Source organism: Ochotona curzoniae, unplaced genomic scaffold, assembly GCF_017591425.1.
Source record: "Ochotona curzoniae isolate NIBS_2020 unplaced genomic scaffold, NIBS_Ocur_1.0 contig_2210, whole genome shotgun sequence".
Taxonomy (NCBI): domain Eukaryota; kingdom Metazoa; phylum Chordata; class Mammalia; order Lagomorpha; family Ochotonidae; genus Ochotona; species Ochotona curzoniae.
The window spans coordinates 23,629,901-23,655,104 of record NW_024465369.1 but is presented as its reverse complement, the minus strand read 5'-3'; the positions used below and the strand labels follow the sequence as shown (position 1 = coordinate 23,655,104).

Here is a 25,204-nt window from a genome sequence, read left to right as displayed (position 1 = left end):
TTCCAGTAAAAGCTCCTGGCTTCGAATTGGCTCAGCTCTGGCCATTGCAGTCACTTGGGGAGTGAATCAATGGGCAGAAAATCTTCCTCTCTGTATATCTGACTTTGCAATAAAAATAGATAAATCTTTAAAAATATTTATTTATTTTAATTTGAAAGAGGAAGAGGAGAGAGAGAGAGAGAGAGAGAGAGAGAGAGAGAGTGAGAGAGTGAGCAAATGAGTCTGTCCACTGGGTCACTCCTTTACCTGGCTGCAACAGCCAGAACTGGGCCAGTCCGAAGCTAGAGGCTTCTTCTGAGTCTCCACATGGAGGCAATGGCCTGAGGACTTAGACCATCCTCCACTGCTGTTACAGGCACTTTAGCGAAGAGCTGGATTGGAAGTGGTGCAGGTAGGACTTGCACCAGTGCCCCTTTATGGGGTGGCAGCACCACAGGCTGAAGGTTAACATGGTATGCCATAGCACCAACCCCTAGACTTATTTTGACAGTAACAGTTGAGGTCAAGAAAAATCATTGGTTGTGGAATCACACTTCCCTAATGAGTTATGTACATGTGAACACTTTAGTGTTCTGCAGTCCCTGTTAGGATTTTAGGTGATGCAAAAATTAGGGTGCAGAGAAATCCTGTTTAATATAATTTGTTATACACATACACATACACACATATATGTTTAGGGACCAGCACTGTGGCATAGCAAGTAAGTATGCTGCTTGTGATGCTAGCATCTCATATAGATATCATTTCAAGTCCCAGGTCCTCCACTTCCAATTCAGCTCCTGCTAATGTCCCTGCACCCACTTGGGACAGCTGCAAGAAGCTCCTAGCCCCCAGCTTCTGAGTGGCCCACCTCCAGCCATTGTGGCAATGTGGGAAGTGAAACAGCAATAGGTAGAAGATTCTCGCATTCTTCCTCTCTCTTTCTCTCCTCTTCTACCTCCTCCCACTGAACTCTGCTTTTCAACTGTGATATTCTTTAAGATTTGATCACTGAAATTTTTTCATTCAAGTATGTGTAACTCAGATGTATATGGGTTTGAAAGGAGGGCTAACGTCTCCCTTGTGCCATTTGTGTATATGCAAGAAAGCCAGCTTGCCTCACCCATTCATGCCTCCTGCCTATAGTGTATATAGGACAGTAGTTTAATGAGGTAAAACTACTATGTATTGTCTGAACAGTCTTAAAACATTTTTAAAATTTAGGGAAAATAAAAGGTGATTCAAGTCTCACTTTCTTGTGTGAGAAAAGCGGAAACAGAAATATCATATTTCATCTAAAGAAGGCGAAAGTGTTAGTACTGGGTGTCCTGTAACAGTTTCAGATTAGAAAGAACTTTCTACCGTTTATGACTAAGTATGAACAGATGGACTGAAGCATGCTTTATTTGCTGATCAGGTTAACTGAGGATAAAAGCATTCATTCAGTTTCTGAGATGTTCATTGAATGATTATTTTATGCTGGAACGGGGTTTAGCCCTTACTATTTCTCTCTGGGCTTCATGACCTAGGACAAGTTGCCTAATCAACTTGAGGCCATGGGTCTGCTTACAAAAATTGGAGATATGGGATACTTGCCACCCCTCCTACCTTTGATGTGATGATAATATGCAGTAAAACACTTGAAAAATTATGACATTTTCGTACACTCAGTATGTTTGTAGGTGTATACATGTCTTCTCTGTTTGCAGCTTATGTTTATTAAATGTAAATCTGAAAAATGTGTCTTTGAAAGTTTTCTTCCTCCTCTTGACACTTGCTCCAACTTGGAAGAGTCTAACAGGATTTTAACAGTTAATCCTTTAGTTGAAACATCATTGTACTGGCCACTAAATCAAATATTAGATTGGGAGGGGATGGGAGGGTGGTTCTGGGAGTATGTGTTTAATATGCTGTCAGCGTTCTGGGAGTGTTCTTTTCAGTTTGGAATTAGGAATTGCTGATGTCATGATCAGTCATATTGTCATGACAACACCAGAATCTGCACATTTGCCTTCTCTTCACTTTGGGAGTATCAATTCGCCACAGGTGTGTCATCAGTTTGCTCCACATGTTAAGCGTATTAGATAACCCACAACTAGTCATTCTTGAAGACACGGGGTGGGGATTTTTATAAGTTCCTTACATATTGTATTTCCGTATTGTTAACTTTATATCCTAATGTTGGGAAGTTTGCCTTCATACACATTCAGCTGAATAGAAATTTATTTGTAATATCTCACTCTTTGAATTTTATGACTCAAGGGAGGATGAAACACATTCCAGAATTCTCTTTTATAGAAATTGTTCTAGCAGTCTCATGTTTGGTGAAATAGACTGAATTTAATGGTAATCTTAGCAACTGAAGTAAAGGAAACTTTGTAATTGTTTTGGCTTTTGTTTTTTCCTAATGTGTTGTGAATGCTTTCAAACCTAATTGTGCTGTGGATCCCAGGTTTTGGATAAACATTGATGACCTGTCCCCAGAACAGGATATTTGAGGATGTTTTATAGTAACTTTTTACCATCATTAGCTTCCATGAGAGTTTGTTCGTCATGGGTACAGTTCGCTGTGTGCTGTCAAAGTTGTCACTCGTGGTGCAGTAGACTTTCACTTACAGAAAAGAGATGGGTTATTCTAAGTTCAAATTAATTTTGCTTTCCATGAACTAAAGATATTCATTCTTGTTCACAAATTGTTGATTTCCCAAGCACTTTCTGTTTCTTCCCAGGTCCTATAGGAAGAAGTGGATGTGATAAGCAGTTTTCCCAGCATACCTGTCAATCTCTTTCCCCCATCCTATCCTTTTAGCTTGCTCACATAGATAGTGTTATTTCTATCTCTTTTGTTAAACTGTAATTTCAAAATTAGTATTATCTTCCTCTCATTATTTATAAATTTTACAACTCATTGAAAATTGATAGAGTTAACTTGAAATATCTTGAAAAGAAGCACTTTTAATTTTAAAGGCTTATGTAAGCATGGTGAATAATAGTTTGAACAGCAGTCTACAGACTGTGAAAAATGGAGTATCTTTTTATCTTGGTTTCTCCACTAATTGCCTTGTCTTTATTACGAAATTTGGTCTGGTAGGACAAGTCCATTAGAGTAAAAGCAAAGACAATATGAAAAGCTGGGATTTTGAGCTCATGTCGTATCTTGCAGGATTTGTTTTTACCACCACAACAATCTACATAGCTGTTTTCATAGAAAGACTTTAAAAAATTAGAGAACTCTTAATGATAAGCTGAAATTTTGAGTGAATTTTGATTTTTTAAATTTATGCAGGAACAGGGAAATAGTTTACTGAACAGATTTTATCCAGAAATTTCTGTGAGAAAATTTTGAATGTTTCCCCAAAGAGAAAAAAAATGTCCTGACTGTTGATGTATGAATCCTTTATTGAAACTAGTGTCTCATATGATCGCCTACTAGCTTTTAATAAACTCAGTTATAACTTGGCTTTAGAGAATGTATTTCACCTAAAAACCCTCACAAATGCTAGAAGGTAGTTCTTTCTGCTTATCTTCCAGCTGTATCTCCACCTATCCTAGTAATGAAACTGGCTGTAAGAGAAGAATTACACGTTAACAGCCATTGACAAAGCAGAATTTTAGAAACCAGATTAGGACCAGAATAAACTTGTATATCTGAACTCTTTGATATGTATTCTGATTATGTAAATTCTGCCTTCATATTCAAGTGATAAAATCCAATGTTCAGATGCTTCTTACAGCTTCCCAGTAAAGTTGTCGGGAATAGAAAAATGCTGCCTGTCAGAGTGTATGGACTATCACTAACCCAGTGAGCCCCCTAGCTCAGCAGCACAGCACACTGGGGTGTCCTGGGAAATTCTGCTGTGTGGCTTGCAAGAGAGGGTTGTAGGGTATGCCAAAAGACTGAAGAAAGATCAAAATTACAAATCTAAGGTACAAATTCTAGTGAATGTTTATAGCCTTTGCACAATTGTTAAGTCAAAAACTTATTCCATCAAAACATTAAAGACCATGTGTAATTCCAATATTGTTTTATAAATGAACAGAGGTCCCCAGAAGGGTTAATTGACTTGCCTAAATGTCACACAGATAGTAAAAGTTGAAGCCAAGATGCAGCACAAGGTGCCCTCATGCCCAAGCGCTGCCTAATTATACCACGTAGATGTTCCCCTGTGAGGGTTGAGCTTCACCCATTACTAGAAGTAATAACAACTATCATCAGTACTAATACTGGAAATGGATGATATTGAAAGAAAAAAAAAAAAGAAACCTTACTTCAAATGTCAGCTCTCTGATGCATTGACTATGACCTTGGCACAGTTACTGAAATCTAGCCTCTGTTTTGCTTCAGTAAAGTGGAATGTAATCATTTCTTGTCGTGTGTGTGTGTGTGTGTGTGTGTGTGTGTGTGTGTGTGTGAGTGTCTGTGCGATGTGCTTAGAAAGCGCTTATAATAGCTATTCAATAAATAAGAGTTATTTCATAGTCTTTGCAGAGAACCCACACTGGGGCACAATTTGATTCTTCTGTTTTGATCACCAGGCTAGATTTAAGAATCATCAGAAAACAGCTTCTTAGACTCGTCCAGGTACGGCTATGTTTGTGTTGTTCTATATACCTTCTCAGATGATAGACACAGTTTTATTTTATTATAGTGGTTTCATTTTTATATACATGTGATTTTATATGTTTCTAGGGAGTCTTTGAGTATGAAGGAATTACAGGTTGTTTTTTTTTTCTTTAAAAAGCAACATAGTAAATAATAGAAAATATTGCTGCTACTTTAGAAATAGAGTACCCACTCTGTTTTCTTCCAGGAAGGATGAGAGAAATTTAAAGGCTCTTTTGACCTTATTCTCTCTCCCTCCCTCTCTCCCCGTTCTCCTTTTTCTTTTTTTGCCAGGAGCTAGAGGTTTTTGTGAGCTTTTAAGCGTACAAATTCTGAGGTGTAAATAGTGTTTTTTCTAATTTTTTGTTTTAATGTGAGCTACTTTAGTCCTGGTGGCTGTATTTTATGTATTAAAATTTATAAAACTTGAAGTAATATAGAACAATTTCTTCTCTTTAATTCCCTCTTGTCTTCCTTTCAACTCAAATGCAAGAGTGCTTGCTCAGGCAGTGATAACAGAACAGAAACCTGCTCTGCACGTCTGCCAGTCTTCCTCTAGTGTTCTAAGTCATTGGGCACCTTTTCTGCCCCAATTCTTTTTTCCTTCTTTCAAAACGAGCTTCATCACCATATTTTCTTTGTAGCAATTTTATTCACAGACCTCTCTGTTATAAGGGTCTCAATAGTAAGTGTATGGAGAGGGGATTCCCTGGGATCTTAATCCTCTGTCTTCTGCCTCTTTCAAAGAGTACATCAATTAGTGTTGATTTCAACAGTAATTACCCCAAATCTCCATCCTGGCCTTATGCCTCTAATTCTGTATTTCTGTTCATCTACACATTGCTACTTTGTGAATGCCCCTCAAACAAAACATTTGTCCAGCTGAGCTCCACACACCCATGTTATATCCTGTATTGATCTCCCTCTTTTGTGCACTCCCATAGAACATTATTGTCTAGTCTACTTGCCTGGCAGTTATCACTTAATGCTTGCATTATTCGCGTACAGCAACTTGGTGCTGCATGGGTTACAAATACTGCTAAGAATTGGAGCAATACTTATGTTTTTTGTTTTGTTTTGTTTTGTTTTGTTTTTTGCAATACAGCATGACAGAGTTTGAAAGAGCACAGGAATTGTTTAAAGCCTAAAATTTCTGCTTACTTACTAGCTGTAAGGGTAGGCTAGTCTCATATTTTCCTTTCACCTGTATACTGAACCTAGTAACTTTGTTTTCTTCAAGATTTATATATTTATTTGAGAGGCAGAGTTGATGAGAGAGAGACAGAAAGAAGGGGAGTGCAATGGCTAGGTGAAGCCAGGAGCCTAAAAATCTGTCTGGGTCTCCTATGTTTATGGCACGAAGGGCCTAAAATGCATCCGGGTCTCCTATGTGGATAGCAGGGGTCCAAGCACTTGGGCATCTTCTGCTATCTTTCTAGGACCATTAGCAGACCCCTGGATCAGAAGTGCGGCAGCCAGGACTCAGGGCAGGACTGTTAACAGCCTGTAGGAGACAGCAGTGCTAGAGAGAGTGACCTAACCTGGCATGGCACAGCACTGCCCCAATAACTTCCAATTTTTTTTAAAAGATTTTATTTTTATTATTTGTTTATTGGAAAGGCGGATATACAGAGAGGAGAGACAGGAAGATCTTCCGTCCAATGATTCACTCCCCAAGTGAGCGCAACGGCCAATGCTATGCCCGTCCAAAGCCAGGAGACTCTTCCAGGTCTCCCACACGGGTGCAGGGTCCCAAATCTTTGGGCCATCCTCGACTGCTTTCCCAGGCCACAGGCAGGGAGCTGGAAGGGAAGTGGGGCTGCCGGGATAGAACTGGCGCCCATATGGGATCCCGGGCGTGCAAGGCGAGGACCTCAACCACTTGCGCCACCACACTGGGCCCTAACTTCCAATTTTTAAAGAGTGTTGTGAAAGTGAAAATGTGAAAGATTTAAAACTGAAACTATTGCTTTGAAATTCCATTGGGACAGATGTCTTGTAAATTCATATTTTCAGATTCCGGTTACACTAGCTCTGCTCAGTCTCTGAAGGCATCACTCCTTCCACATCTCATGTAGTGTGTGGACTTCTGCTGGTGGCTTCGCCCTTACCATCCTACCCATTTTACCCCTCCTGCTTGACAAGAGTGTGATCCTGCACACAGTCTCCCCATTCATTCAGAAATGGCCTTGGTCCAACACACAGCTTCTTCAAAGGAAACTGAACAGCAACAAATGGAGGAAAGCTAGGCTGTACCTAAGCTCTTGGACAGACCCTTGCCAGACTTCCTTTTCAGCCTTTGAAAGCTTAGACTGTGGTGGACATAGTCTCGGAAAGCATATTGAAAAAGTGACCTCCCTTTACCTGATTCTGCTCCTTTTCCTTGTCCACAGTTCCCACTCTCCTCTGGCTCCTGTTCTTTGATGGCCACTGTCAGACTTCCTAGGCATCAGCTAGTTACACAACACACCCACTTAAATCTACAAACCAACATCATAAAACCTGGGAAAAGCATAATAATCGCTGCCCTTTATGGAGGTTGGCAATTCTGTTGGGGTGCTGGACTAGCAGACAATCTAAGAAAGGCAGTCAGGGAAGCAGAAAGCTTACCTAACTTGCCCAGAGCTATGTGGCTTAGTAAGTGTGAAGCTGAAATGCAGAGCCAGATCTGCCTGGCTCTGTTTCCACCTTGGTCCTTGCACTAGAAAGTGCAGATCCATGACAGCTGCCTAAATGAGGTGTGGGGACTTGCAGGTAGACACATGGAAGGGCCGTCCGTCTTGAAGCGCCAGGACTCCGGGATCCCCCCTCCGCTTGGTGACTCTTGGCGTCTACTCTGCTCTCTGCCTGCTGCCAGTCAGCTCCCTGTTTACTCATAGTTTCTGCTGCCTCATACCCATGGCTTGCATATGGTTTGGGCTTATTGTGGCTTTTATTCTACCCCTGGCACTCTTGCAGCTTCTGCCCCTTGGCTAACTGGTTCAGCTGTTGGAGTTTCCTGAATCAAATTCCTGTGAGTGAAAATTGGGTTGGCCTGCTCTTTTTTTTTTTTTTTTCTCAATCTCAATTAGGCCATAGGTTACAGACCTGTTGGCGGATTGCCTGCCGCTGGGTCAGATTCCCACAGCTTTTCCTGTCAGGAGAGGTGGGGGAGGTGGACACTGGAGGACACCCCAGGAGGCAGAGTCGGTTTCCCTTCTAAGAGGATGAGTCTCCAGCACGGGATCCAACACCCTTATTCTTACCATGATACCCTGCAGTTGCTCCAGGCTGCTGCTTCACTTTCTCTCCTTAAAACAGCGTTTCAAAGGTCAACAAACTTCCAGGTGAACCTCACCAGGGGCTATTCCTGTAATCACTCTGACAATTAAGCACTTGTGAGCATCTATAATTGATTATATATGTCAAGCCTCTGTGTGTGTATTAACTCTTGCTTTTCTTAAGTTGGCTTTATTAGCTTGAGTTTTGATTTCACTGTGTTTTATGTTTTTTGAGGATGTTCTGTCTTCTCTTTATACTGTTTTGCTGTGTTGCTGTTAACATTCTGGTTTTGACATTTTGCATCCTGGTGGATATGGTATTTTAAAACCTATGCCTATGTACCCTCCTTTTATGCCCGTCATCATTGTAGAACATTTTGGCAGAACGCATATTGAAAGGATTCATGCAAGTGTATATTAACAACAACAATACCTGTTTGTGGATTTTTTATTTTTTGCACCCAAATAAATTTAAGTATAAATTCCAGGAACAGTTGGAAACACTCGCGTAGTACTGCATGTTGACTTTTACATATCCTTTTTAAAAGGGCCATCTGAATTTCTCTTGGTAGTTTTCATGTATTTGAATATTTGGTATCAGAGTTCTTTTTAGAATTTGGTTTAAATTTCATTAGTGCTTCTAAACTCTTATTCTTGTAGACACATTTCAGGATATCCAACCCAATGTTAGCATTCTGGAATGACCTTAGAGTATGCCACAAAAAAAATTAACCTATGCTGTTCTACTGTGGTTATTCTGTGGTTTCCTACAAGACCAGTCATGACACAGATGTTGAACATGGATTTTTTTTTTCTTTCCATAGAAGATATTGGAGGCTTGCGCATTATGTCCTCAGGAAAAGGCAACTGTGATTTGGGCAGTTCTAAGTGAAACTTTCTGTCTTGAAATATATCTCTGTGCTTGGTACGCAGAGTTAGAGTGGGGGAGACAGCATAAGAGGAACCAAAACCATTGTGAATGCCTGGAATAGCAGAGAATAATAGCTTTTTAGCATACAGGAGACACTCAACTGAATGCTACTCGTACTGTTTGAAATCACTTTAAGTTATTTTACTGTGAATTTTATCTCACACGTTTTAACTTGCCTATTCTGTACCTAGTATTGTGTCCAGGATAGATTCCTTTGCTACTTTAATGAAAAAAAAATTAGAAATGATATGTTTTTTTCTGTCTACGGTTTAATAGATGAGATGCGCTGATTCTCACCATTTTTGCTGGGGAATGTTTGGGGGCACTTGCCGGCATGCAAGCAGCTCATTGAAGATACTGGGATGGGCGGTTCGTTTTTTTGTTTTTCCATTCTTTGCAATGGGAAAAGCCATGGGATGGCCACAGCTTTGCTACTCATGTGGGAGATACTTAGCTTTCCAGGTGGCAACCAGAAGTCAAGTCCCTTCGCGTCTTAGGCGAGCCAATATTAAGCTGCGGCTTTGGCAGGAAGGCATTGCAATCTAGAGGCCAAGGGAGAGCTCTGTCTTGCACATAAGCAGGGTGGTAACTTCTCTCTGCAGTCAGTACTCACCGGCGCACAGGCCGACCTGAAAGGTGGCTGCAAGCCTGGCCCAGAGACCCGTCCTCGGGCTCCTCGCCTCACTGCCGTCCAGGCTTTCTTCACTGGACAGGGTCGGGGGCTAATGAGTCCCCCCAAAAGCTGATGGAGAAAGGGGGCCGCTTGAGGAGAAGCCCTCGGTCACTTCAACCAGCAGACAAAGGAAATCACCTCCTCCCTTTGTCCCTTTCGTGCTGACTGCCTGTCTCTTGGAGCGCACACATGGGTGTCGCATCTGACAATTAGCCAGGAACATGGGCTGCGCTCTTCCAGCTTTCAGCCGGGGGTGGGGGTGGGGGGGGAAATCCCTGCTGTGGGACAACCTTGACCGCGTCCCGCCGTCCACTTGCCCATTGTCACCTCGAAAGAAAGCTTGGGAACTCGTGTAGGAAACACGAAACTCCCCCGCGGTTCTGGGAGAGGGGCTTAGCGGTGGAGACCCGTTTGCTGTGTTGCGGGACTGGGGGTGCGGAGATCCGCAGAGGTTTGAGCGAGGCTAGCTCGTTCGTCGAAGCCGGGGTGACACTGTCCGCAGCCGTTCCCATGACAGGGTAGTTTGGAAGATGCAGAAAGCCGGAGAAGACCTGGGGGCCAGTTTGCATCCTGCCCAGGTGCCAGCGCGATCTCCTTAAAAGGGGCTTCGAGCCGGGGTGCAAAGCGGCCTCTCAGGCACCGAACCCGGAGAAGGGGGTGGAAATAGGAGAAGGGGAGGTGGGCGACGGGTGGGGGAGCTTGGGTACTCCCAGGAATGTGCGGCATGTGGGGAACCAGACCCAACCATTGCACCAGAACGGGGGCGCCCGCGGCTCCCGGGGCTGCACGGTCCCGGTCCGGGCCCCCATCTCCGGAGCCGGGCGGGGAGAGCACGGGGGCCGCGCCCAGCGGGCGGGCGGGTGGGCCTGGGCGCGGCGCGAGGCGGTGCGCGGCCGCCTCCCCGCCCCCGGCCGGCGCGCTCTCGGGGCGGTGGTTGAGGCCGCGGTAGGTGGGGACGCGGAGGCGCTGCTCCTCCGCTGCCGGCAGGAGAAGAGTCGGCGGCGGCGCCAGCTCCGCGCGCGAACTCCCGTCCATGGCACGCAGGGCGGCGTCCGCCCCCCGTGCTGCTCGAGTCTCGCCCGCCACCGGCGCGCCGCACTTTTAGGGCGAGTGCCGAGGTCCAGGGCGGAGGAGAAGTCAGCCCGCAGCTGCAGCCCCCGCCGGCCGCCGCCGCGCGGCGAGAGGGAGTTCCCGGAGCGGCCACGGCCCCGGGCCCGGCCGGCCCCCGCCCTGCGCCCTCCCCCTCGCGGCCAGGCTGCCCCGCTGCCCGCCCGCCAGCCCGCCACGATGATCTTCCCCAGCAGCAGTGGCAATCCCGGGGGCAGCGGCAGCAGCAGCTGCAGGACGCCCTATCGCAAGCAGGTGAGGCGGCGCCGGGATGCCGCGCGGAGGCCGGCGAGCCGCGTGCTACAAAGGGCAGCCGTGCTCGGCCGGCGCCGCGGCTCCTCCGAAGCACCGGGCTGGGCGGTGGTGACCTTGTTCCCAAGGAGGCGGCCGGCGCGAACGGCTCGGGCCGGGGACCTTAGCGGAGAGAGGCGGGGTTGGCGCGGGGCGGGTGTATGTGTGCGGGGGGGGGGTCGGGGGTAAATGCCCTGGCCCCTACGGCTCTGGCCGGCCGGCAGGATGGGACGGAGAAGGAAGAGAGCAGGGGCAGGGGTAGAGGAGCGAGGAGAGCTGGAACGCCCCGGGCCGGGGGTTTCGCCCAGCTCTGCAACAAGTTTTTGGGTTTCCCCGGTGAAACCTTTGTGTGTGCTTGAGTACGGCGATGAGTCGCCAGAGCGCTTGGCAGCCCGTACTTGGAGCCTCCAAGAACCTGTCTGATTCGTAGCAAACCCGGAAGGTGTGTGTGTGTGGTGTGTCTCTGTGTGTATGAATGTGTGTGTGCGCGCGCGCCCCCTCCTTATTTTAAAAAGAGAGATCGAAACAGGAACTTCTGTCACTTTCTCAGGGTTTTCAGTTTCCAGAAGCACAGGGAAATCCTGCGACAGCCTCGCTGCAGAGATAACTTGGATACGCCTGAGTCATAACATGTCTTTTCCTATTCTCATGCCGTTTCATGCATTTTTTAACAGATTGAACTCCAAAGGCACTTGAGTGGTTAGATCCCAGTCCCCTGCCGGGAACAGGAATGGAACTGAGAGCTGATACTTGCGGCCTTTTGTTTTGTTTTGTTTTCATCAGTGTTTTTAAAAGCAGGTTACTTGAAGCCATGTTGGAAGCAGCCTCACGAAACCCTTCGGCGGGAGCAATAACAAAACCTAGCTTTCAATTATGTGAAAAATGTGCGGGTCTGTTTAGAAAAGGTGAAACTGATTTTAGAGGTCAGCGGCGCGATGCTTGTTGAGAAAACAAAAACATGGTTGCAGATATTTTATTCCTCTGTAAAAAAAAAAAATCTCCTTTCTCCATCCTTAGCCAGTGAGACAAATCAATTAAGTTATTATCCCAATCATGATACCAGCGAACTGAATCTCTTTCTGCTGGGCCCTGGCTCCAGCGAGAGGGCCTGGTGGCTTTCCTGTGGGCATTCCATGGGCAGTTCCTATGGGATTGTCCCTCACCTACAGTTCTTGAAGTCATTCGAGGGCAGATGCGTCCTAGGCTAAGTCTCTAGCAGCGCTAAATCTTGCCTTCTGTCTTCTGGGCCTTTCGTTCTTTGAGGCATGAACTTTACCTTATACAGGTGGTAAATAGCCTTGCTCCATGTGCCTTGGGTGGGGAAATGAATGGCAGTTTCACCTGGGTTAGAAAGGAGCCCCTTCCTTTAATTACAGTGGAAGGAAACCTGCGATTGGGAGTCAGCTGAAGTGAGTGGCAACATTATCAGTTTGCTGGAGCGGGCATCTTTAACCCTGTTCCCCGGAGCTCCCTTGAAAATGCGTGCCCTTGGACCTTAGCATGTTTGCATCAACTTCCTAGATGAAGCCAATGTACCAGAAATATTCTCTCTGTTCCTCCCTCTTCCACTCAGCCCACTCTATCTGAAAGGATGGCTAATTATGTTAGGGCCTTGCGTATTCCTTTATTTGTTGTAGCAGTGTGGCAGGGTGTTAGCTCTGAGATGGGGAAAACCTGTGAGGGCGAGGCCCTTGGCTGCAAGGGGCTGGAGGTTTTGTGCTTGGAGGGGGACAGCCTGCTGGTCTGGAGCACGCTGATAAGATGCTGTTCTTCTCTCAGGGCTCTCCTTAGATTCAAACCCTGAAAGGGCTGACTGAATCAGAAAAACAAACAGACTTCCTTTTTTCTATAGGCAAAGAAAGACATGAATGTGTAGGCATTATACAGACACAAGACCCGGGTACCACTGGTATTTGAGTCAAAGGTTTCTTTTGTTCGTATTTAGCCATTCAGTGGAAAAGCACACTTCCAGCGCGGGGGACCTGGTTACCACAAGTGACTTTGTGATCTCATCCTGGCTTAGCCTAAACGGGAAGTCTAATTAATGCTTTTTGTATGCGATTTCTTGATGTGAAGCTCCCCCCCCCCCCCCCCCCAGTTCTGGTTAGTTTGTCCATTTTGCTGAAAGAATTGGCAAATATTAGGTGTATAATGCAGCTTGATTTTTACACAGAAATAGTGTGAGAGCTGATTTCTGATTATTTGCCTGGAGTAAGGGTTGAATATAAGGAATAGTACTTAAAATCGGCTTTTGGGGGAAAATGCAATGGATTAGAATCACTCTTGCATTGTCCATGTATTATAGTGGTAGCTAGCAGTAAAGTAACTTATTACCTGCTGCTTGCTCTTCTGAATGTTTTGCCTGCTTGCTTGCTTTTCCTTGCTTTTCTCCTCTCTCCCTCCCTGCTTTCCTTCCTTACTCATTTATTTGTATTGGAAAGGCAGATTTGCAGAGAAAAGGAAAGACAGGGAAAGAGATCTTCAGTCTGCTGGTTCACTCCCCCAAATGGCCACTGTAGCCAGAGCAGACGGAGCCAGTCTGAAGCCAGGAGCTTTTTCTGGGATTCCCAGGAATGTGCAGGGTCCCAAAGCTTTGGGCCAGCCTCTGCTCCTTTCCCAGCCATAAGCAGTGAAATTGATTGGAAGTGGAGTAGCCAGGACAGAAAGCAGCCTCCATGTGGGACGCTGGATCTTGCAGGCAGAAAATTAGCCAGTTGAGCCATTGCACTAACCCTTCTGACTGTTTTCTGTGGATGGAGTGATTTGGTCATGTTGCCAGTCCTCTGAAGCAAGGAATGTTAATATCTCCATTTCACAGTGAAGAACAAGAAGGCGTAGATGAAATTACTTGCCCAAAGTCTGTAGAACTCCAGATGCAGAGCCAAGATTTGAATCCTGGCAATCAGATGCTTAAGCAAGTGCCTACTTAACTTGTGTAACCTCAGTAGAAACCTTGGGACTGACTTGCACCATGGCCCGTGGCCCTGTCGGTCTCAGCATTCCACCTTAGATTAATCTCACCTTGTGAAGGGAGTGCTGGATGTTGGGAACTGGGAGGTGAAGAATGACGGGGATGCTCGGTTCATGGTATTTAGAAACAGCAGTAAAGTCAGAATACTTTCCTGAGTGAGTGTGTATAACTCTTAAAGCTTTCTAAATTTTCCACTGGTGAGAGTATCAAAGCAGAGGTGGGCGGTGCTTAGCACTGTCCTGCCCCCACGTGGTGTAGCCAGCTGGTAAGGGAGTACCACTCTCTGGAGTCATCCGGGATAAACAGGATTTTCCTGCATTACAGACCTGTGTGCACATCAGAATACACCTGCTCTAAGTGAGGCACATTTAGAGTGATAACCCAGCAGGCGGTAGTAAGATAAAGATGGTTCATACATCTCAGTGTACATCCTATACTGCAGACTGTGACGTTGAGACAAATGATACTTTTTCAACAGACCCAGACTGATTATAAAAAACAGCAACCCCAAACCTAAATGAAAATCATTTTAGCAGAACTTTCATATTATGATGCTGCCTTAGCATGCAGTGGCTGGGGCTGTCCCTGGGCTAAGTCAAAGCCTGGCGTGGAGCGCTCAATCCAAGTGCCCCAGGTGCATGTTAGAGACCCAGTTACTTGAGTCATCACCTACTGCCTTAGGTCTGTATTAGCATACAGCTTCATTCAGGATCCTGAACCAGCTGTCAAGCCTGGGGTCCTGCCATGGCACCCTAACTGCAGCATTTTGACTGCTCCACCAAAGACCCACCCCTTCAGTGTGCTTTGAAAGGAGAAAGTGCTTTATGCTTGAAAACCTTTAAATATAGAAAGTGGATATTTCTGTGTTTCCTTCATGTTATTTTCTTGAAATCTTTCTTTAGCTATTCTCTTTATGTCTTCATACTTCCATTTCGGAACTGCTTTCTAAAGTTATGCCGCATAATTTAGTCTTGGCAACTCGTGGGATATTTTGTTCAGTACTCAGTTGTTGTAACGATTTGCAGTGGAGTTTTGGATGTAAAGGAATAAATGTAAGAATTTTCCGGTAGATGTGTGTGTATGTTTAAGTGTGTATACACATGTATTTATTTTTTTCTTTATAAATGCTCTTGCCCTTCTAATAGTTTGGTATTACGTGTGGCTAACATTTTATAAGTGAAGTACTTATCTACTCGCTTTAAGTCCGTTTAAATAGTTTGCTGCTTTCTGGAAGATTAACTGGGTGTAGCTGCACGTGAGGAATTCAACAGTGATTCAGTATTTGACCTTGTTTGGGGGATGACATCAAAGCTGTTGATTAATCCTATTCAAGCAGTTTCTGTTCACAGCAATTTATGTTTACTGGACTGGGTTTTGTTAAAGTTTGAAGACTCAAGTGGCGCCTAGAAGATCTTTAAATGAATACTGTCGGAACCAGGCCCAATTTATCCTTGTGTTTTGTTTTGCTTTGTTTGTAAAAAGTGAGCGATCCCGAGCACAGAGATGGGAGGTTTAAGGGAAAGCTGCAGGGAGTTAAGTTGGTGACTATGAGCCAAGTCTTGCCCTGTTTTCATGTTATCCCTATCTATGTATGGTCTAATATTTGTGAGCCAAGGTGACTATTTTACGTATCGATCCATAGCAGTTGAGAAACTAGGATTCTTCTTCAGTGATTGCCTATGATTTCTGCTAGGTACGCCTATTGGCACGGCACTGAGTCTTTCATAGTCCAGGCTTTTGAGCACATTTCTACTTTGTGTTTTGTCTTTCTTTTAGAGACTGCTGTCAGCTGGGCTCGCCATGCACTGCTAACACTGTGATTTCTGTGTCGTGTCTTGGTGGTGGTGGGAGAGTCTGTCTGATCCAGGCTTCTGAGAATATATTTCTAAAGTACTCAGCCAAAACAAAAAATATTTTCAAGGTGTGTGTAATATCCCCTTCGCAGCTTCAGTTCTGTCTAATCTTCACAGCACCCACGTGCTGTGGAGAAGGGTTTGGAATTTGGAGGCAATGAAATTGAGTGGCCTCGATGGCGAAAGCCAGGTCCCTGAGGTCAAGGGCTGTGTGTGCTACTAGGAAAAAGAGAAGGAAGCTCAGTCAAGAACAGCTGGAATCTCCCTCCACTTCCCTTTACTTGGCCTCCCGAAGACATGTGGTGCACAGAACAGGCTAGATTTCAGCTTGGGGAATTGTGCAGCTGTAATTTACTGGTGTTTTTGTGTGTTCCATGAAAGCCTTCAAGTTGCTGGATAACCTGCTAGATGTTGAACTAAATTTGAGTTTTAGAGAAACGACAATTTCCTAGGAGAAGAATCTCAAATGTTTTGTTATACTTTGGATTTTTGGCCACCAAATCCAGCAGCCCTATGTTAGGGGAACCCAATTAATGTATGAAAAAATTGTTTTCTGAAACTCAGGGATCAAGCAGCATACACTTTCTGCTTTCTTCACTTGAAATTTTTATCGCATAGCATAATCCTTAAGCCCTGATCATAATGCAAATCTCACATGTTAGCTTCTTACGTCTTTTGCACAGTGCTTCCTCTACACCAAGTCTAAGAGAAAGTTCCCGGTTTATATGCCGTGCCTGTAATATTCACATGCTTTTTTACTTTGCTGCCCAGGCCTCAGCCTCTGCTGAGTAAAGATAATAGTGCTCATTTCATAGGGCGGCTGTTGTGAATTCTCCCGCAGGGTTATTAATAATGTCCCCATGGAGCATACAGCAGCAGGGGGTCCTAGGAGAAGCCTGTGTGGTCCTGGAAGATCTGATACAACCCCCCTAAGAAAGGGCTCTTTACAGCATACCAGGATGGACCAAGTTTAGAAAGGGCAGCAACCTCAGAAAGGGTATGAGTCTGGAGGTTGAAAATGAAAATTCTCAAACAGATTTTGAAAGAGAATTCTGAAGTGGATCCCATTATATTTATAGATAGTTGTTCCAGGGTTATGCTCTTTGTAGCGGTTTGCTTTCCTGTCTTTGGAGAATAAAACTCCTTCAGTGCTGTTCTTCATTTGATGCAAATATGTGATGAGGGAAGCAGTGAATACTGCTTTTCCATTTGCTTGAAAACTGATAGACTATTAGTTTAATGAATGAATATTTCCTGAATTCTTTCCTTTGTCTTGTTTGTATGTTTGGTTTCCAACGATGCTGTTGCTTTACTATTCCGAAAACAACAACCACCACACCTTTTTCTCTTTGGTCCTAGACCATCTGTAGGCATTTAGGTGTCTGTTTTTGAGCTTGGAACTGCACAGGGTACTTTGCTTAACTTGTTCTAAAACATGGGAAACCAGATGAAAACTTTCCTTAAAGTTAAGTAAAATATCCAAATAGAGCAAGCTGAATTCTGGATTAAAATAACAGATGTGTTATGTCTTGCTTACTAAATGAGTGGAGCAATAATAGAACTCTGGGCCACGCCATGGTGTGCTAACAAGTAGAAATCTCTTGGCTCCTTTTTATTCATTTAAACATACAAACTTGTCTAGCAATATAAATGAGAGAACGTTTTGCCTTTATTTTATGTACAATGTAATTTTTAAAGACTAGAAGGAAACATGTCAAAATATTGACAAGCAGTTGTTTCTTGTAGATGTATTTATTGAATTCTTTACATTTTTTCCAAGTTTATATTCTTCCATACCTTCTGCAACCACCATATAATTCTGCAAGTTATTTATTTATTTAGCCAAAACAAACCCTTCCCAGAAGTCTCTATTTTAGATTTGTTTATCTTTACTTGAAAGACAAAACTAGAGGGAGAAGAAACAGAAAGATCTTCAGTTCACTGGATCATTCTCCAAATGGCCACAATGGTCAGAGTAAGGCTAATCTGGAGTCAGGAGCCAGGAGCTTCTTCTGGGTCTCTCACGTGGGTACAGGAACCCAAGGACTTGGGCCATATTTTGCCACCTTGCTACATTAGCAGGGAGTGGGATTGGAAGATGAGTAGCCAGGACTTTAGCTGGTGCATGCACAGGGTGCTGGTGCCACAGATGGAGGCTTAACCTGCTAGATGTTAAGCACGACAGCACCAGCCCAACAATGCTTCAATTCCAAAGAAAGAGACAGAGTGGGAGGAGAAAAAAAAACTAGAAAGATTGCTTTTTAATATCTAAAAATTATGATGAAAACACAAAGAATTCCTGTCGAGAAGTCCAGCAGATAGGTTTTTGAGAAGCGATCTTTTCCCATTCCTCATGAATTTTTGTTGTTTTTATTTCTAGCAAACACCTATACCACCTTTTTGGAAATTCTTTATTCCTGACAAATTTTGTTGTTTTTATATGTAACACAGGTCTTCTATACCATTAAAAGAACATTTTTAAGACCATGAACTTACCTATGTGTGCTGGAGAAAGTGGGGCGAGAGTGTAGCTAGCTATTATTAGTGAAATTTCAAATCCAGATTTCTTTGCAGGAGAGTAGTGATGGTAGATATTGAGGAATGATCCCAGAGTCTTGTTTTCATCTAGCTTGTAGCTACAATTAAATGTTGCTGTTTGCTGACAGATAAATCCCTCTCCTTCCCACTCACCCCTTCCCCACTCATTTAAGATAGAATCCTTTGTGTTTGTCTTAGTATTAATACTTAAGAATTGTCTTCATTGGAAGCTTCATTTTTAGTCGGTAGCTCTGAGAGATAGGATGGTGAAAGTGTGGCCTTTAGGGCTTAATAGAACAGTGAACATTTCTAGCACAGATAATGTCTGCACCATACGAACAGTTGTGAGTGCAGAACCCATAGGGTCCCAGTGTGTCAGAGTTTCAAGTAAAAGAAGGAAGACACAGTGCTGGAGGGGTCACGGAAGGAGAGGGAGATGGGCACAAGAAAAGGGCGGGTGGGAGCTGGATTATTACCTTGTTAGGTTATGTCTTGCTAATTAATACATTCCTGGACAAAATCAGTGCAAATCTTATTTTGATACTGTGTGGATTGGGAGCAAATATGTCATTTCATTAGCATTAGTCCAGATGTTTACATCCTATTTTTTGCTTGATATCATTCCCATCACTTCTGTCCTCATAAGATAAGCTCTCTCTGTGTCATTCTTTTGCTTTTCTTTTTTTATTTTGAGAGAAAGGTGACCATAGTCACTTTTTGGGGAGACCACTTATAACCAGCTCAACCCTATCTATTCAGATACCCTCAGTTTTATGGGTTAGATGTATCAGACCAACTCCAGAGAATGGACAAATTCTTGTTTAACTGTAGCTTTCACAGAAACTCAAATATTGTGTTCAGTTTTTCAGACACAAATCCTGAGGAAGTGAATTGGTTGCATGTAGGGGATACACTGTTGCAACCAGGGCAGGCAGTGAGCTAGCTGATAAGATAGCTGAGAGAGATGGTGGAGACACACCCCCTGAGATGTGGATACATTGTAGAAAGGAGTGACAAGATTTTATAACTATTTGAGTACCTGAAGTTTCAATATCCTGAAGGACTGCATGCACTAAAAATCTCCTGGAATTTGCCAAAGGAACCTGAATATTCCAAAAAAGATCCTGTGATCATGTGGCAACAGGGATTATAGATGATGCCAGCTTTTCTAACTTGGCAGATGGGATTGTTGGTTGTACCAACAATTGTTGGTGACATTACAGGGAACATGCGTGCTTTATTAGGTGACAAATGAGTGATTCTAGTTCACAGGATGCCAGGCAGAGGAGCCAGAGCAAGTTCGAGCTGCTGAAATGGATGAGTGGAGAGCCTGCGGTTAAAAGGTGCTGTCACAGAGAGGTGGTGTCAAGTGGAAGCATGAATTGCAATGGAGTGAAGTTATTCTGTAGAAAGCATTGACAAAACATGACTGGTGACTGGGTGGAGATGGGGAGATCTTAGAAGGTCCTAGGTTTCTAGTCTTAAATGACTGGAAAGATGAAAAGTTACTGCAAGCTTGCTTACTTTGAGCTCAGTGATGGTGAAGGACCCAGCCAGTTATGTTAGAGATTTCTACCTTATCTTAGTTGTTTATTTCAATGGGGAAAAGATTGCTGAATCCCTCTGGTGACTGTGTCCAAACACTATGCATACAAAGTGTCCTACCATGGCTAGGTCAGTTTCTCATAAGGAAGAATTGTCAGCCTAAGGGACTAATCACACTCCCAGTGAGGATCACTGTAAGAACTCATTTTGGATTCAGAAAATGACTGTAAACATTTCTGTGCTTGGGGTGGCCTTGAAGTCAGTTGGAAGCTGCATCACATGATTGCTAGATTTTTGTGTTTGATCTGTACATCACAAACATACACATACAAATACATATATTTGCAAATACTCATGCACAAGTCTCTTGAAAATATATGCCATCTTTATTTGCACAGTTGTCTGTTACATGTAGAAAGTACATTGGTTGTGTTGAAATATTTTCTGTTTCAGCATGAATATGGAAGGTAGACAAGTAGGATGGCAAATGGGTTAGTGCTTTGAGCCTTCCAAAATAGTATCTGAAGAAAGGCAATGCCTGGCTTGGTCATTTCAATTTGAGCACATGAATCATATTTTACTCTATATATTCTGAATCCTGGGCAGATATGTCTGTTAAACAATTGGAGTTACAAGGGTCTTCAAAAAAGTTCAATGGAAGTGCATATTGTAAATAAAATTGCAGGAATTTCAATACTTCTCTGCATTACAAAAATGTGTGGGGAGCACAGATTCTGGTCTCAGGAGTAGGTTGAGGCTTTTGCCATATATAGAAACGTCAGAACACTGAGAAATAAAGTTTCAGGAGGTGGTCAGCTCTGTTAAATGTTGCCAGGAGGTCAAGGAAGACAAAGGCCAGTAAAAGGCTGTTGAAAACATCCATTGGGAGACCCTTGTGAGCCTTGGAGAGGTTTCAGTGGAGTACTGTGTGTGTGGCAGAGCTGGAAGGGCAGTTGCCAAAAGCACATTCCAAAGAATTTCTAGAGTGAGTGAGTGAAGAGCATGTGTCTCTAGGAAAATTAGATACCAGAAGGAAGAGTCCATTCTGAAATTCTCAACATAGACATCCTGGATGGAGACACAAGATCATTTTAGCTTCTGACTGTGCGTGTGGTGACCAGGAAAGAGGAGGAGGTATTTGGAAATAGGTCTGTCTTTTATGAAAGATTGAAGCGTTTGTCTTCCCGGAAAGGGATCTCCTCTGAGAGTATGCTGTCAGCAGTACAGGAAGGAGATGGACTGTGAGGAAGGGAGGAGGAGGAGAGGGAGGAGCGCCAGTGCAGCTTGGCCTTTTGTAAGCTTGTGTTTCCGTAAAGGAGTGAAGTCATCTGTGCAGATGCACCTACACTCACACAAAAAGACCGAAGTCTGGGAATTTGGTGAACATTCAAACTGGAATGAGGAAAAGGCCCTCCCTGAACCTGGGGATGGGGAGGGATTAGGAGTGAGTCAAGCAGAGTACTTTGACCCATTTATTGACCCATTCAGGAGTAATCAGTGAGATAGGGGAAAGAACCTGGACAATGGGTTTAAGTGGATCTAGGCATTGGAAAGGTGGAGAGGATGGAAAATTGAGAGCATTGTTTTGAAAAGCAGAATGAACTTTCAGAATAAGGGTTGGCATTAAAGGTTCTGGTAAGATTAAAAAGAAAGCATGTGGGGAGAGAGGTGAAACATAAAACAAATGACGTCATTAGAAGACATCTTGAAGGATCAATCATTCCAGGACCCTGAATTTGTAGTATTGAGAAAATGCAATGAAATAATACTGTGTATCTGTCACTGAATAAGTGCTCAGGTGATAATGATTTAAGTGTGGCTCCCATATGTTACTGCTTTTTGTAACCATTGTAATATTTTAAAAAAATAAAATCATTTTTTAAAAATTTATTTTTATTGAAAAGGCAGATTTACACAGAGGAGAGAGAAAGATTTTCTATTTACTGGTTTACTCCCCAAATGGCCACAACACCAAAGCTGAGCTGATCCCAAGCCAGGAGCCTCTTCCAGGTCTCCTACATGGGTACAGGGTGCAAGGCTTTGGGCCATTCTCCACTGCTTTCCTTAGGCCACAAACAGGGAACTGGATGTAAACTGGAGTAGCCAGGACATGAATTGGTGCCACTATGGAATCCCCACAGTTGCAAGGGAAAAATTAGCTAACTGAAGCATAGTGCTGGTCCCAATCAAATCGTATTTCACCCAGACTTCCACCAACCATGAACCATAAATCAAAGTAAATTGTGATTATTGTTATTTCTTTAAAAGGTTTAGTCAGAAGTCAGAGCAAGCAAGTGCACACTGTTGAAATCTTCCGTTTGCTAATCCACTGCCCTAAATGGCTGTAATAGCCTAGACTTGGTCTGGCTGAACCAAGAGCCTTAAACCCCATCTGGGTGCTCCAGCATTGAGGCTGTCATCTACTCCCTTCTTGAGCACATTAGCAGGAAGGAAGCTGGTTTCTAAGCAAAGCTGCTGGATCTCCAACCAGTGTGCTGACATGGGAAACTAGTGATGTCAGTGCTAACTTAAGGTGCTCTACCACAAAGCTAGCCCCCAACTGTTAATTTTTTAAACTGAATCATAAGCTGAGGTTTCAGAAGATATCATCAAATCTTTGAAAACATTTCATTTAAAGAAAGGAAAAGGATGTAAGTGTGGATCCCAACTTTATTATTTGTTAGTACTATGAAAATTCATTTCTTAAACATTCTGGTTCTTAATTTTTTCAGGAGCCTAACTAGGAACAGTAGTTACTTAATGTTATTGAGATGCTTAGATGAAGTTATAAATGTGACAAAACTTTATACCACCTAGTACAAGTACTCAGCCATCATCCTTTTTGGGGTATATAACACATCAGTTTACACTGATGGTGATGTGACGATGAGCAAGTAAACCCTACAGTTCCCATGTGGGAGCCTGGGACCCGTCTAATCATTAGTAGCAAGTACCTTCTTGTGAGAAAGTTCCCATGGAGAATCTCAGTTCTCAATGGGAAAATGGAAATGGTTCTTTTGTCTGTTCTTAACTTCCACGAATTAAGAATCAAACAAGTTGAACAAGTCAGCTGAAATGCTTTATGACACGTACACGCTACGAAGCGGTGGCTCAGTTTTTGAAATATGTGCTCTCAACTCTTAAGTAATCTGCTTCTTTCAGCATCACACTTTAAATTCATGAGGTTTATTGTCTAAAGCTCTTTGGCCAAATTGTGTTCACTGAGATGCTCAGGTTCTATTGTAAGTGTTCCGGGAATTAAAATATTCAATGCTCAACGAAATTTGGGAATTATCACATACTGTGTGCTTACTGTTGTCTAGGAGGGTGACAGAATATGTGATCAGAACAAAGATTCTGGGAGTCCTACAGTGATGACATTTGTATAACTTTATGCGTTTTGTTGACTTCCTAGAACTGATCACAAAACAAAACCACTTAGTCCTAGAATATTTACTGCCTGTTTCTAGAAGGAGTTTGGGGAACATTGGTGTAGAGGAACCTATTCTGCATTGTAAAAAGGGAAGGGGCTATAGAGGTTATCTGGACAAGCTCGGTGAATTTACTCAGAAGAAAATAAAATCCAAGAACCTTTAGTGGTTTGTCCAGAGTTTTTACTTCTCCAAGTACATGGACATGGTTGCATCAATGCTTTTCTTATATTCTTACCTATAAAGAATATGTATATATTTTTAAAACAAAACTTTATTTTCCTATGAGGGTCTTCCTGTGACTTTCAGTAATTTTCTGAACAATGTAAACCTTTAGTAATCTTGTGTTATCTGCTGATAGATTATTATCTCTTGACACTCGTTATTTTCAAACAAAATTTTTACCTATCCTCTTTTAAGAGAAATTTTCCTGCCCCTTTTTTATAGCTTTTTGAAGCATTTATAGAATCAAGACTTGAGAAATCAATTTAGTTCAAAATATCAGTGATCTGGAAAACCCACACTTTCTAATTATTAATGAATACAGTTTTTGCCCTCTAAATTAGCTTGTCTTTTTCGTGTAATTGGCTGTGGGCAGACAGATTTGCATAGTTTTAGTCCCCTTCCTGCCTGACTTCTTACAGCGTGCAAGGTTTACTCTGTGGTTTCTAGGCGCAAGTTCCTGTGTAGAAGAAACCACACTCAAGACTTTGCAACATTACTGTGCCCCAGGCTCTACTGGACCCATACCACTGTGTGTTCTTGAAAAATTTGAATGGCCACTTTACCATCCTGTCAATAGAAATCAAATTATTTGCTTGCAGAATTTTTCTTTTCAACTGCTTTCAAGTTCTTAGTTGTCTAACCTAAAAAAAAAAAAAAAAAAGAAAAAAGAAAGAAAAACATGGGTATCTGCCAGGGAATCCTCATCAAGCAACTGTTTCTGTTGCCTAAACCATGAAATTTTACCCTGCATCAGTCATATAGCTTGGGACTAATGTTTTGAGTGAAGTGATCTGAGGGATTATCCATGATCTCAAATGTTACCGCAAAACAAGGGTAATAAATGAGCTCCTAAGGATCCCCAACTGGTCAGTTTTTCCCTTTCTGCGCTGCAGGATGAGGATGTCTCAACATCACATTGCATATCTGCAACAGAGCTAGGACCTAGAACCCCGTCTCCTGACTGTCAGCGCAGGCCGAGCCTCTTCAGACAAACCAAGCCTGCATTATTATTCATTGCTCCTCAGGAGCCGTGCAGTGTTTTGGGTCCCAATAGGAATAGCTAAGGAATGATTCTGTTTCCAACCTGATAGTCTAAAAGGGGGATGAAGCATAACTTTGTAAGGGAGAAAATAATGTCATGAGGTTAAAATACTTTGAAAGTTTGTAGTAAGAATATGTCTAACCTGCAGCTGTCATGCTCCGATTGGCCTGAATTTAGAGAATTTTTTTTCATCCAGGTACATTTCATTTCATCCAAGTCAAGAACAAAATTCCCATTTACTTTGTATTGGTTCTCACTTTTGAGTCTTACTCTTTTTTTTTTTTTAAAGATTTTATTTATCTATTTACTGGAAAGTCAGTTACACAGAGAGGAGGAGAGACAGAGAGGAAGATCTTCCGTCCGATGATTCACTATCCAAGTGAGCACAATGGCCGGTGCTGTGCTGGTGTGAAGCCGGGATCCAGGAGCCTCTTCCGGGTCTCCCGCATGGGTGCAGGGTCCCAAAGCATTGGGCCGTCCTCGACTGCTTTCCCAGGTCACAAGCAGGAAGCTGGAAGGGAAGTGGAGCTGCCAGGACTAGAATCGGCGCCCATATAGGATGCTGGCACGTTCAAGGCGAGGACTTTAGCCGCTAGGCCACTGTGCCGGGCCCAGAGTCTTACTCCTGAATTGATAGAAATTGCTTTTAGGCTGCAAGACAGAATAAAGAAAGTGAAGTAGTCCTCCATGTCCTTGGCTTCAATTCATTGGTAAATTTGGTTTTAAGTTCTTTAAAAATGATGCAGGGAAAATAG

General features: G+C 43.3%; 1 protein-coding gene across 5 annotated transcripts in view; it reads left to right on the top strand.

The window, feature by feature from the left end:
• RBMS1 (RNA binding motif single stranded interacting protein 1) overlaps window positions 1–25,204 on the top strand; it is a 225,397-nt gene that overhangs the window by 81,792 nt on the left and 118,401 nt on the right. For 3 of the 5 annotated variants that reach the window (XM_040971626.1, XM_040971628.1, XM_040971625.1), the window contains exon 1: window positions 10,682–10,808. The exons of the other annotated variants lie outside the window; for them this stretch is intronic. In XM_040971626.1, coding sequence (XP_040827560.1) covers window positions 10,734–10,808 — 75 coding nt within the window. In that variant the 5' untranslated portion in view covers window positions 10,682–10,733. Of the gene's footprint in view, window positions 1–10,681; window positions 10,809–25,204 lie in introns of those variants that run through there. 5 annotated transcript variants of the gene reach the window in all.